Source organism: Brachyhypopomus gauderio, chromosome 3 (assembly GCF_052324685.1).
Source record: "Brachyhypopomus gauderio isolate BG-103 chromosome 3, BGAUD_0.2, whole genome shotgun sequence".
NCBI classification, from domain to species: domain Eukaryota; kingdom Metazoa; phylum Chordata; class Actinopteri; order Gymnotiformes; family Hypopomidae; genus Brachyhypopomus; species Brachyhypopomus gauderio.
This window is the reverse complement of record NC_135213.1, coordinates 14,928,071-14,941,247: the sequence shown is the minus strand read 5'-3', so window position 1 is coordinate 14,941,247 and position 13,177 is coordinate 14,928,071. Positions and strand designations below refer to the sequence as shown.

At 48.0% G+C, this 13,177-nt stretch overlaps 2 protein-coding genes across 2 annotated transcripts in view; one reads left to right on the top strand and one right to left on the bottom strand.

Annotated features, from left to right (window-relative positions):
* bmpr1ab (bone morphogenetic protein receptor, type IAb) overlaps window positions 1-5,397 on the top strand; it is a 27,625-nt gene extending 22,228 nt beyond the window's left edge. Inside the window, exons 10-13 of the mRNA XM_076999731.1 lie at window positions 2,043-2,340; window positions 2,649-2,824; window positions 2,975-3,105; window positions 3,297-5,397. Of these exons, the coding sequence (XP_076855846.1) occupies window positions 2,043-2,340; window positions 2,649-2,824; window positions 2,975-3,105; window positions 3,297-3,422 (731 nt within the window). The 3' untranslated portion in view covers window positions 3,423-5,397. The remainder of the gene's footprint in view (window positions 1-2,042; window positions 2,341-2,648; window positions 2,825-2,974; window positions 3,106-3,296) is intronic.
* On the bottom strand, window positions 4,938-13,177 carry mmrn2b (multimerin 2b). The gene is made up of 8 exons (XM_076999730.1): window positions 12,715-13,177; window positions 10,502-10,624; window positions 10,300-10,406; window positions 10,006-10,089; window positions 9,016-9,117; window positions 8,127-8,548; window positions 6,584-8,045; window positions 4,938-6,398 (listed from the first exon to the last, which is right to left on the bottom strand). Exons 1-8 carry the CDS (start codon window positions 12,960-12,962, stop codon window positions 5,977-5,979), a joined length of 2,970 nt encoding a protein of 989 aa, XP_076855845.1. The 5' UTR covers window positions 12,963-13,177; the 3' UTR covers window positions 4,938-5,976.

Genomic DNA, 13,177 nt, shown 5'->3' with positions numbered 1-13,177 from the left:
TGTGTTTGTGTGTGACTGAAGGCCCAGTGCTTGTGCGTTGTGCGTTTTTATACGTGTTGTGTTTGTGTGTGACTGAAGGCCCAGTGCTTGTGCGTTGTGCGTTTTTATATGTGTTGTGTTTGTGTGTGACTGAAGGCCCAGTGCTTGTGCGTTGTGCGTTTTTATATGTGTTGTGTTTGTGTGTGACTGAAGGCCCAGTGCTTGTGCGTTGTGCGTTTTTATACGTGTTGTGTTTGTGTGTGACTGAAGGCCCAGTGCTTGTGCGTTGTGCGTTTTTATATGTGTTGTGTTTGTGTGTGACTGAAGGCCCAGTGCTTGTGCGTTGTGCGTTTTTATACGTGTTGTGTTTGTGTGTGACTGAAGGCCCAGTGCTTGTGCGTTGTGCGTTTTTATACGTGTTGTGTTTGTGTGTGACTGAAGGCCCAGTGCTTGTGCGTTGTGCGTTTTTATACGTGTTGTGTTTGTGTGTGACTGAAGGCCCAGTGCTTGTGCGTTGTGCGTTTTTATACGTGTTGTGTTTGTGTGTGACTGAAGGCCCAGTGCTTGTGCGTTGTGCGTTTTTATACGTGTTGTGTTTGTGTGTGACTGAAGGCCCAGTGCTTGTGCGTTGTGCGTTTTTATATGTGTTGTGTTTGTGTGTGACTGAAGGCCCAGTGCTTGTGCGTTGTGCGTTTTTATATGTGTTGTGTTTGTGTGTGACTGAAGGCCCAGTGCTTGTGCGTTGTGCGTTTTTATATGTGTTGTGTTTGTGTGTGACTGAAGGCCCAGTGCTTGTGCGTTGTGCGTTTTTATACGTGTTGTGTTTGTGTGTGACTGAAGGCCCAGTGCTTGTGCGTTGTGCGTTTTTATATGTGTTGTGTTTGTGTGTGACTGAAGGCCCAGTGCTTGTGCGTTGTGCGTTTTTATACGTGTTGTGTTTGTGTGTGACTGAAGGCCCAGTGCTTGTGCGTTGTGCGTTTTTATATGTGTTGTGTTTGTGTGTGACTGAAGGCCCAGTGCTTGTGCGTTGTGCGTTTTTATACGTGTTGTGTTTGTGTGTGACTGAAGGCCCAGTGCTTGTGCGTTGTGCGTTTTTATATGTGTTGTGTTTGTGTGTGACTGAAGGCCCAGTGCTTGTGCGTTGTGCGTTTTTATATGTGTTGTGTTTGTGTGTGACTGAAGGCCCAGTGCTTGTGCGTTGTGCGTTTTTATATGTGTTGTGTTTGTGTGTGACTGAAGGCCCAGTGCTTGTGCGTTGTGCGTTTTTATATGTGTTGTGTTTGTGTGTGACTGAAGGCCCAGTGCTTGTGCGTTGTGCGTTTTTATACGTGTTGTGTTTGTGTGTGACTGAAGGCCCAGTGCTTGTGCGTTGTGCGTTTTTATACGTGTTGTGTTTGTGTGTGACTGAAGGCCCAGTGCTTGTGCGTTGTGCGTTTTTATACGTGTTGTGTTTGTGTGTGACTGAAGGCCCAGTGCTTGTGCGTTGTGCGTTTTTATACGTGTTGTGTTTGTGTGTGACTGAAGGCCCAGTGCTTGTGCGTTGTGCGTTTTTATATGTGTTGTGTTTGTGTGTGACTGAAGGCCCAGTGCTTGTGCGTTGTGCGTTTTTATATGTGTTGTGTTTGTGTGTGACTGAAGGCCCAGTGCTTGTGCGTTGTGCGTTTTTATACGTGTTGTGTTTGTGTGTGACTGAAGGCCCAGTGCTTGTGCGTTGTGCGTTTTTATATGTGTTGTGTTTGTGTGTGACTGAAGGCCCAGTGCTTGTGCGTTGTGCGTTTTTATATGTGTTGTGTTTGTGTGTGACTGAAGGCCCAGTGCTTGTGCGTTGTGCGTTTTTATACGTGTTGTGTTTGTGTGTGACTGAAGGCCCAGTGCTTGTGCGTTGTGCGTTTTTATACGTGTTGTGTTTGTGTGTGACTGAAGGCCCAGTGCTTGTGCGTTGTGCGTTTTTATACGTGTTGTGTTTGTGTGTGACTGAAGGCCCAGTGCTTGTGCGTTGTGCGTTTTTATACGTGTTGTGTTTGTGTGTGACTGAAGGCCCAGTGCTCCACTCCTTTCTCCAGGGTTCATCGCGGCTGACATTAAGGGCACAGGGGCCTTCACCCAACTCTTCCTCATCACCGACTACCACGAGAACGGCTCCCTGTACGACTACCTGAGGTTCACCACCCTGGACACGCAGGCGCTGCTCCGGCTGGCCTACTCGGCCGCGTGCGGACTGTGCCACCTCCACACGGAGATCTACGGCACGCAGGGCAAACCCGCCATCGCCCACCGCGACCTCAAGAGCAAGAACTTCCTCATCAAGAAGAACGGCACCTGCTGCATCGCCGACCTGGGCCTGGCGGTCAAATACAACAGGTATGTGCACGCTGGTACACGCTGGTACATCTCTGACCTCATAGGTGCCCAGAGTGGTTAAGGCATTCATTAGTAATCAGAAGGCAAACTGTATTATGTATTTATAATTGTAAGTTGCTTTGGATCATAATATGGATCATAATTGTGGAGCTAACACTGCAGGATTTTTATTCACATCTCAGTGTTTGTAAATAAATGATCACGTGAGCCTCAGGTCAGTCCCCATGGGATTTTGATTTTCAATTTTGTTTGTTTCCGTGGAAGCAGCGTTTATGGCTGTGTTGTCTTATCCATGCTGTGTTTTCTAGTGACACCAACGACGTGGACGTTCCTCTGAGCACACGGATGGGCACGCGGCGGTACATGGCCCCCGAGGTGCTGGACGAGACCCTGAATAAGAACCACTTCCAGGCCTACATCATGGCCGACATCTACAGCTACGGCCTAGTGGTTTGGGAGATGGCCCGGCGCTGTGTGACGGGAGGTGCGTTGTGCGTTTGTTTGTGTGTGTCTGTGTGTGTGTGCGTGTCTGCTTCGGTGACTCTCTGCTTCATGATGCGGAGCCTTCACGAGGGCGCCCCCTTGTGGATGGTGGGCAAGCATCAGCCTTACCGCTGTTCTTGTGACTCTGCAGGCATTGCAGAAGAGTACCAGCTACCGTACTGGGACGTTGTTCCGTCAGACCCGTCTTACGAGGACATGCGAGAGGCGGTGTGTGTTAAGGGTGTGCGGCCCACAGTCTCCAACCGCTGGAACAGTGATGAGGTAACGGGCCGTGTGTGCTCACTCCTGCTACTTTCTGATCACATACAGAATTGAAGTTGTGGGCTGGCGGTGTGGCTCATGGGACCATCTCTCTATCTCTCTCCCTCTCCCCCTCTCTCTCTATCTCTCTCCCTCTCCCCCTCTCTCTCATATATATATCTGTCTCTCCATCCCCCTCTCTTCTCATGCAGTGTCTCAGAGCGGTACTGAAGCTGATGTCCGAGTGCTGGGCCCCAAACCCGGCCTCTCGCCTCACCGCCCTTCGAGTGAAGAAAACGCTTGCCAAGATGGTGGAGTCGCAGGACATAAAGATCTGAGCCGAGCTTCCCCCGCACGTCCCCCGGTGGTAGAGAGGGAAAGCAGACTCCCTTGAAACTGTCGTGCGTCCGTATTACAACTAATTGGTTAAGCTCACAGTCTGGAGCTTGGAGCGCCTCCCTCTTGCTACGATCCTATATCCCGTTACTGTAGCACTCCGTGTCTCTGTAGCACCCTCTGCTGGACAGTACGTGCTATGTCACAGCTGCAGAGTCTGCTCTCTGGCAGATCCTCAACACTTGAGGCTGTGACTCACATTCATCCATCCACATCCACCCCCTGCTCCTGGACCTCAGGCACTCATCGATTGGGAGAGAACTGCCAAATTAAAGTGGTGCTTTCTGTGAAAGCCGTGTATTTATGGTGCGCATGATGGGGGCAGAGCAGTCAGTGAAGAAACATTTGGGAGAAGGCCGAGGATTTGCTTTTTATTCACTCTCTTCCTCTCTCCATCCCTCTCTCTATTCCATCCTGCTCAATTCAGAGAGACGTGTCTGAAAGGAGGTATTTTTTGTGCCGGTTATTATCCAGCCAGCTGCTTACATTGTGCTGCCACGTGTGCCAGGACTACGTGCGTCTGGACGCCCACTCCTCCTGCAGACAGTGTAGTGAACGCCACAGGCACAGTGGACACGCTCCCTTATTTTAAATAAACGTTTGCTTCCCATATGATCCTAGATAAAAAAAAAATACCCCTTAACTACTTGGATATTTCAAACATGATCCTGTTGAGAACATATCTGTGCATTTAACAAGATCGGTGTGTTTAACGCCCCTCCCACACAGCAGAAGGAAAGAAGAGAGTTGGCCGATGTGACCGGTAGAGAGCACTGAAGGGTCAGTACAACCGTAACGACACGGACCGTGCCGACCGTGCAGTCTGTCCTAAACACAGGACACGTGACTGTCCACAGACCGTCCACACTGCAGGCTCAGATCAGCCCAGACATTAGACTGCAGTCAGCAGCTGTATATGAGCTTCTGATCTACATCCATTGAGCAGCAGCAACACGGAGCCACTCCTCCTTTAACCCCGCCCCCTCTCCGTCTCACCACCAGGACACATTAATACATGTCAGAAAGGATTCTCGTCTCATCAGATCTAATTAACATGAATTTGAGCTCATCAGAGTTTTTGGGAAACTCAAGTGACTGATTCCTTTAGTCTGGAGTATCGTAAATATGTAATGGGATAGAAAATACAAATGCATGTTCTATTTATTCTAATCATGTCATGTTGACTGAATTATTGTGGCAAGAGAAAGAATGCATATCATTAAGAATAGTGTCCCTGAAACCTGCATACTCAATATACCACTGAGCAGCTCAACACAAGCTTACGTGACTATTGTTTTACATCATTTAAAAAAAGTTTCATAATCCCTTTCAGTAGTTTTTTTTAACATACATTTAATTTAGGAATGGCTACCATTATAGGATGAAATTTTTCTGTGGCCTACAAACTTAAACAAGTTCCCACAGATTGGTATGTTTTTGCTCAATATGAACACACATACAATAACAAAATATTTATTTACAACATTAGCAGATGTAATGCATATATTGTAGTGCCGGGTCCCTTGAAAGGCACTATGTAAATATAACTTTATCCATTCAATGTTCAGATCACTACTAGTGCTCCCATGAATTGTACTAAAGATAAAATCGTGTCATTTTTATTGCATTCACCTTGGTTGAGGTATGTCCATTGCAACCCATGCCAGTTAGGCTGTTATTAATGTGTCTTGTAGCCAGTAGATGCTCCCATGTATGATTAAGGTCACTACAGGATAAGTTGTACATGTTTGTCTTGTGCAAAGGAAACTTGTTTAGGCCTAAAATATATTAACGTTTTGTTTGTATTTTGTACAGCATTTGGGTTTAAGAAATGTGCCTTATGTTTACCACGAAAAGCTGTTCTGTACACAGAATTTGTCCAATGTATTAATTTTTAAGTAAATGACCTTATTTTAATACGCAGTCACAGTGTTATTCATTTGTCCGATAATAAAAGGAAACGCTTAAGACACCAGCGAGTGGAAGAATGTTGCAAGCCTTCAGCCAGAGGGCAGTGTCACACACGTATGCTTTTGGCTGTTGTTATTAATATGTCAGTGCTTGCTAGCTTTCAGCCTTGATCCATTTCTGAATGCATTCTTGCTTTGCCTTCCTTATTTATAGTACACAACATTTTACTTGACTGACTGCATCCTATTGCATCAAGAATCAATGACAAGGATTCGTAAGGGGAAAAAAACAGGTGTGATGTATTTCAGGAGTTCTGTCCTGCGTCATGACCCTTGTGATGCAAGCTCAGGTTTCTCCCAGTGTCTCGATTACGTCTATGTTTGGACTCTTTGGGTATTTTAAGTTGAAAACTAAAGCTCTTGTAAGTCACTGGTTGTTGCAGTTTTACAAATGACCCGTAGAGGGAGCCAAAATCGTACTAATGTCATTAGTATCCTTGGCAGTTTTCTCACAGTTATGTAGATGATGCAGTCAAGTACTGTATTTGGTATGCCTGGATATTCTTCTGCCCAGGCGGTCACGGATCTAGTCCCGCTTACAGTCTGTGTCCTCGATGTTGAACAGCAGAAAACCTGATAACGTGTTCTCGTTAAGCTCCCCTCGGCTCAGGGTTCCTTTAACGAGCTCCAGCGTGACTCCCTGCCCCTTTGTGAGCTCCAGGAGGACCACCCTGTTCCCGGGCTCTCCCCCGCCCTGCTCCCGTCTGAAGGTGGCCACGGGAACTGAGTCGCGCATCAGATGTGCCAGGCACGGACCCGTTTCACAGTCTAAATTCACTAAGAATAGGTAGACGCCAGCCTGAGGTGCATGAAACGCCCCAGATGAAGGTCTGTAGGCGTGGCCGTGGTTTAGCATCACCTTCTCAAAAAGGAGCCTGTCCCGCTTCATCCTCCCGTCGTCCAGGCCGGCGATGAAGGCCACAGAAGAGCATGCTGGCCCTGTGGTGGCTGGGTAAAAGATGGTGTGAGAGGAACTGCATATTAGCAAGGATTTGATGTTCTGATTTGCTTTGTCATGTTGCAATCTTATTCTTGCCCACAAGAGGGCAGTCAAATAGCCTACACAAATTGCATTAGTGCTTAATAGAATCATTTCATCTTTTCATTTGGCACTGTAGCGATGGGATGCTTACCTGTTCCTCTGCGTCCTCTACACAGTCTGCCGCTCGCCTGTCGCTTGACCTTTCTCTTCCCGTCCTTTCCGTTAATCATGGCCCACAGCTGATCCACGTTCAGACTGCGAGGGGTTCTGGATGGCTCCTCTTTATAGGTGAACAGATTCTGGAACATTCTCAGATGATCTCCCAGAGCCTGTTGCAAAGACGTTACTTCTCTCTGCAGTTCCACGGTGGTACCACTAGGTGGCCCAGTGCAGTTACAGCGTTGCTCTTCCAGCTGGCTGAGCCTGTGTGAGAGCTCCTCCATTTTCTGGCCCAGATTCCAGATGTCGCTGGCTGAGGCGTCTCCGTCTCCTTCCCTCGCAGATGCGCTTGCTGAAGAGTCTTGCTGATCTGTGGAGGCCCTCCCCTGTTCGCTGGTTAGACCGTGTTCAGAGAACGCCCCAGGGGCGTCGGTGGTCATGTGACCTTTCTCTTCGTTCCTCAGAGGATTCAGCCTGCTCTCCTGACTCTCCACCCGTTCTTGCAGCAGCTGCATCCTCTGCAGCAGAGCCGGAACGGAGAGTTCATGCTGCTGGTTGGCGGGCCAGCTCAAGAACTCCATGACCTCATGTCCTAAAAGCACCTCCAGAACGTCGGAGTGGCGAATGGCATCCTTCAGGAGGGAGGAGAAGGATTTAGAGAGATGTCTGATTTCAGCGGACTTAGCCACAACGCTCTCTTTAAACTCAAGTATCTCCTGTTGGTTGACCAGGAGCGAGGCCTTCAGCTGGGATACGCCCTCACCAAGAGTCCTGCTTTTGACCTGCTCAAATGCCAGTGACTCCTTCACACTCAACAAGCCCTGATGAAGGTCCTCAAGTTCCACGTTCCAGTAATCCTGGCCCTTCTTCGCCTCAGCGTCCTCCAGCGTGTATCTGTTCTCTCTGGCCAGGTCGGTGACGTTGGCCACCTCCTGCTCCAGCCTGACCACAGAATCTCTGAGTTCTTTACATCTGCAGGTCTCCTCCGCCTGACTTGGCCCATTGCTTTGGAGATTCTCATAAAAACTGTCCACATAGAGTTCTAGCTCCCTCAGTTGATTGGCCTGTGCGCTGAGATTAGCGCCCACTTCATTAATGCTGCTCATGGCGGCCACACGCGCTGCCTCCACCTCTAGACCAGCCTCCGCGAAGCGCAGCTCTGAGTCCCAGCTGACCCGCTCCAGGATCTGGCTCAGGTTCTGCAGGCCTCGCTCCAGGTTCTGGGTCGTGCTAGCGATGTGTCTGGAGTTCTCGGACAGAGCACTGAGCTGCATGGTGTTGTTCAGCACTTTCTTGTCCAGGCTGCTGATGGCATCCCACGCACTGGACACCAACTCTGACTGGCCTCCCGTCGGAGGGACAGAGAGAGGACGTTCCCCCTGCCTCAACCCCTCTAGCCTTTCCTGACCAAGTCTAATCTGTTCCACTGATGCAGTCAGAGACTGCAGACTCCCCTACGGACAAGAAAACAGATATAGACTTAGACACTGAAATAATATTTTATTTTCCTGTCTTAGCATTTAGCTGTGAGGTACCTGTATATCCTCATGGCTCTGATTGATATGATGGTCAATCTCCTCTTTCAGGTTCGTCAGGTTCTGCTGCAGCAAGGCATGCTGGGATTGCGCTGTTTGTTCTATCTGCTTTTCCTGCGTGTTCAGCTGGGCCTGTATTTGTCGTATCTGTTCAAAACTGTCTGCTAGCTTTTCCTCGATTGTCCCTCGGTGGACCTGTCCGCTGTGGGACGTCTCGATCTCCTGGTTTTGCCGGAGTTTCTGCAGGTCCATGGATATGGCTTCCACGTCCGTAGACAAGCGCCCCAGGCTGCGATTAAAGGCGGCCAGCACGGGCTGCAGCCGGGTCATCATGGCGGCGAATCCCTGATGGACAGCCAGGACACTGGTGGAGTCCATGAAGGGCAGAGGAGGCCGCATCGCTCCACCAGCACCTACACCAGCTGTTCAAAAACAATACAGCAGTCGGCAGTGCAGGCGGTTTACATGGAGGAGGACCGCAGGAGACACTGGGCTTCTGTTCCACTTGTGGAACTACAAAGCAGTACTGATGATGTCTTGTTGTTTTTGTTACAGTGCATCATCACTATCTGGACTGGACTTTAAAGCGTTCTGGTTCTGTAACTCGGGCCACAAATAGGCTCAGAAGTTTAAGCTTCAGTGCAGCCTAAAATATGAGCACTTTTTTTTGCTGTTGTCGATAATACAAGCAGCAGTTTTATTTGCTTCATTGCGTCTGAGGTTATTTCAGCACAAAGGAATGTTGGAAATAAGAAAAGTTTAACACCAGGCAATAGAAGCGTTTTTTTCCTTACATGGATGTTATGTTACATGCAGTGAAACTGATTCAACAGTTCACCGTGTTTATGATTATGATGGCGTCTGCTTGCATGGGTGAGTCACCTCTTACCAAAGAGTGCTGGAACTGCAAGTGCAGGTCCATGGGGAGACACCTGTCCAGGACTGTCCTCCCAGGCTGTCCCCTGCAGCAAGGCGTCCTCCGTCCTCACCCCTACAGCACACATAGACCGAGAGTAAGGAAAAGAAGACCAAAATACCAAAAGTATACCCAAAGAGTTCTAGACATAAAAAAAAAAAAATTCCAATAATCCTAATGTAAAGCTAATGGAAACAATGAAATGGGACAGTGGTAAACACAGTTCACAGCAGTTTACATCCACATCAGTGTAGTGACACTTCTGACATGCTGGTTCTCTGCCCTTCCAAGAGTAAATCCACATTACCTCCCTGACTTCCTTCATGTTGTGCTGACACTGCATGAAATCCAAACTTCACTAAATATGTCCTAGCGAAAATTCCAACAGTCTCACATTTTTAACTGTCATCAGATTTTTAGCAACAAAGCCTGACCAATAAGAAGCCTTGATCGGCATTTGCTGCACTGTTTTCTATAAATCTGCTGTAGAATTTGCCCGTACAGTAGAAATTAGCTTGTTTGTTTTTGTTTTCTGAGGAGGAGCTGTTATTTATATGGTACTCTTTAAGTGACTGTTGTACCATCCCACACTGGAAACAGGTCCCATTTTTAATTGTAGCTCTGGGAAATATTTTTCATGACTGTTATTTTAGCCATGAACGTGTCATCCTGTCAAACATTGAGTCCATAGGAAAGCTGATGATGCCTTTTTAAGCCATCCTTATTTTTCTGGTATGTTGCCCTTGTTTACTCTGGCCACACTATGTCCAAACACCCAGACAGCAGCTGCCTTTCCTGTCTGAGGACACCCCCTCATGGAGCCAGATGCAAGCTGGGTATTTTCTTTTGTTTGTCAGAGCCTGAACATTATTGGAAAGAAGAGCAAACAAAGGGTGATGGGTGGCCCATGCATTATGGGTAAGAGTTCAAAGGTGAAAGCATCGCTGCCTGTTCTAGACTTGCCTCTGTCCTCAACTCCGGAAGCTTCCATGTTTGCTTCTCCTGTGTCTTCCTCACTGGCATGGCTCTCTCCTTCTCTATGGTTTACTGTTCAGGGTAGAGAGGCAGGCAACATATTCACACTGATGCTGTGTTAGGGGAGGTAAGGATTAAACTGGAGAAAACATTTGTATAGGCTAAATGCATTATAACTACTTTAAAACGCTCCAAGTAATGTGTGGTGCTACGATAATGGATGATACCATAATCCATAATCCCTGCTGTATGTGTGTGTAAATGTGTAGGTTGGTGCTCCACCTGTTTCTTGACAGTCAGAACCTCCGTAGCCTGAGCAGCACTTCCAGTGGAGTGCGGTGAGAATCCTCTTCGTCTGCCTGTATGCTGGGCGTGAGGACGGTGCACCCCTGAACACCAACATTCACCCGACACGAGCTTTATGCACGGACACTGGGCCACTCGCACTGTAACCGCAGCAGGGGACGAGGCTGCTTGGACTCACCGTGTCATCTGCCGCTCGGGGTCACGGCCAGGGCAAGGGGTCGCGGACTTCGGCGGGTGGTCGTCTGTGCCACAGAGCACGGCCACGGTGAGCACGCGGCGATGAACAAACGCACACCAGTTCCTGGATGGAGAGAACAACACAGAACCCAAGATGGAGATCAGAGTGGTGCGATGAGGAGAGATGCACCACGTGAGAGGGACTCTCACTGCAAGAGATGAAGAGATGACCTTCAAGCTTTCGGGGAGATGATATCAGCCTGAAAGACGTACTGAGAGGATCTGTTTGCTCCACACTGATTTATATATATCTCAGAGGTAGAGAGGTATTGGGAGAGAGTGTCACAGGAATTACGAACACAATCCCAGACTTTATGTAAGCAAAATCTTTGGTGAACTATGCTGTTAATGCACGTTATGCTCACTAGTGTCACCATCCAATTTATTATAAATATGTATTAATAGAAATGCTTTGCATAGTTACTATCAGTGATCAGTTTTCCCCACACATCCAGATTGATTGAACATTTGCACCTCTAAAACATCTATAATGGAGGTATGTCTAAGAAAGGCTACTGAGTTTTAGATGCCAGGTACGTGTGGAGGAAGCTTTATTCCATTGTCAGAAAATGGGTTACCAACAAATTCCAGTTTTTAGTGTTTTTGAACATTTCTCCATCCCTCTCTTTTCCTCTTTCCTAGAGCACACAATTCATATAGGTCAGGAGACACATGGCGTTCCAGCTAAGGAAAAGAATGGTGAAGATCCATCTTTGTACACAATGGGCTTTGTCAGTGAGAGGAAGTTAAGACCAGCCACCCACTCTCTCTCAAACTGCTCCGAATTGCAGAGCTTCTTTCCCACAGCCAACACTCACACACTGGATGGGTGAATACACACAAATATGAACGCACTCGTACCTCAAATGGCAGTACGTGCAACTTCCAGACACTTTGATATAGACTCTGTTTTACTGTATTCTTCACAGAGACATCAAAGACTTTTTAAAGTGGGTATTTCCACTGCTGCTATCTACCACCTTGACTCACTGTGCAAGCCTGGCGCTAGTCATCACGGACTCGGTCCAGGCCCAGCACAAAGTCCTAGACGTGCTCGGCTAATTTTACCATGATGGGACAGCCTGTCCTTAGAATGATGTGCAGTGTACCTTCAGATGTAATACATTAGGGAAAGAACTGGAGGAGAGTTCATGTTTTGGTGTTTGATAAACTGGAGAACAGGAACGCTGTGGCTAAAGCCTCTCTGAAGAATCCTGAGAGTAAACACGATGGACACGTATGAGCCATGTCAGTGAACCACAGCCCTGTCAGTGAACCACAGCCATGTCAGTGAAGGCAGCTAATTTTGGTCCGTGTTGCACTTCACAGTAAATTGGATTCTTATGCACACATTCCTTTCCCCCTGCGAGATTCTTAACAAAGGATTGTCTTGTGCTACGTCTCCTGTTATTAATGTTCCTCTCTCCTGTTGTTTTATGTGCTGTATTCTTTGTCTGGCATTTTGCCCGTACCTGTATATCCCTTATCTGAGGACATCTCTTTAATTCTCACTCCTTTCATCTCTCTCTTCTTTTAATCTGTCCTTATAGACTGCTTTTTTATCCATGGCCCTCATTCAGGAGTCCTGTTTGGACAGGTTCTCTTGCTTGTGCTGGTCCTTTGCATCAGTACCTGCCTCTCGCCCATCCCCCCCCCCCCTCCCCCCCTTTCTGTGCTGTACTGAGCATGCCCAGTGTAGACACCCCCCTCCCCCACCCCCACACCACTGAGAGAAACTCGGTCTCTGCTGGCTGGAGACTGAGTATATGTGTGAGTGTGTGTGTGTGTGTGTATGAAACAACCAGCTGAGACTCTTAAGGGCTATAGTGTATCTACAAGAACAGCCATGTTTATCTCCACACACTCAAGGTCTTAATACTCACTGGTCAAACCACAAACCTTATTGGATCATTTTCTTCTCACCACTGAAGATGAAGTTTCATTATACAACATACTGTATAATATATAACATAATGCTATATTTTTGACATGTGTATTTTTACACCAGTAGCAATGCTCTTACCCAAGATTGCTGTCCAAAGCTATTCAAATATACGTTCATACACTGGATTCCCCCCATGACCTTGGTGTTGCTGACCATGTTCTAGCCATTCTACCACTCTGGAGTTTGTGATGTATCGAGGCTGAACTTACCCTGCCCTCGTGGCCGGCTGTGAGCTCCCCCTCCAGGGCTGCAGAAGCCGTGCCGATGTGCCCGCTGGAGGCTGCGGTGCCCCGAAGGGGCTTCCGTGCGTTGTGGGCCAGTGAGCCGGGCCGAAAGTGCCCTGTCGCCCTTCGCCCACGCCGGGGTCCCGGGCCCTCAGCTCGCCGTGGGAGGGCACCACGTTCAGTAGCAAAACCACCAATAGAGGCTGCACTGACAGTACGAGTGTGAGGACCATGTTGCTAACACACGGTACTGACGGTTGAATCAGCTCTGGGTGCTGGGTGACTTCCCCCAGATGTTTGTTTAAGGAGCAGCTTCGAAGAGCCCTGGAAACACCAACAAAGTGATTCCTCCCTCTTTCTTTCTTTCTTTTTTTCTTTCTTTCTCTTCCTCTCTTTATGTATCCTCTTCTCTTACAAAGTCTGAGTGAACTCACCAAAGTTCCTCTGT

Excerpts from the sequence above, each read along its gene's own strand:
- mmrn2b (XM_076999730.1), bottom strand. The coding sequence starts at position 12,962 with ATGGTCCTCACACTCGTACTGTCAGTGCAGCCTCTATTGGTGGTTTTG. Across the intron at positions 10,625-12,714 it reads CAGCCGGCCACGAGGGCAGG|GAACTGGTGTGCGTTTGTTC; the intron begins GTAAGTTCAGCC and ends CTCTCCATCCAG. Across the intron at positions 9,118-10,005 it reads TTCCGGAGTTGAGGACAGAG|GGGTGAGGACGGAGGACGCC; the intron begins GCAAGTCTAGAA and ends TGTGTGCTGTAG.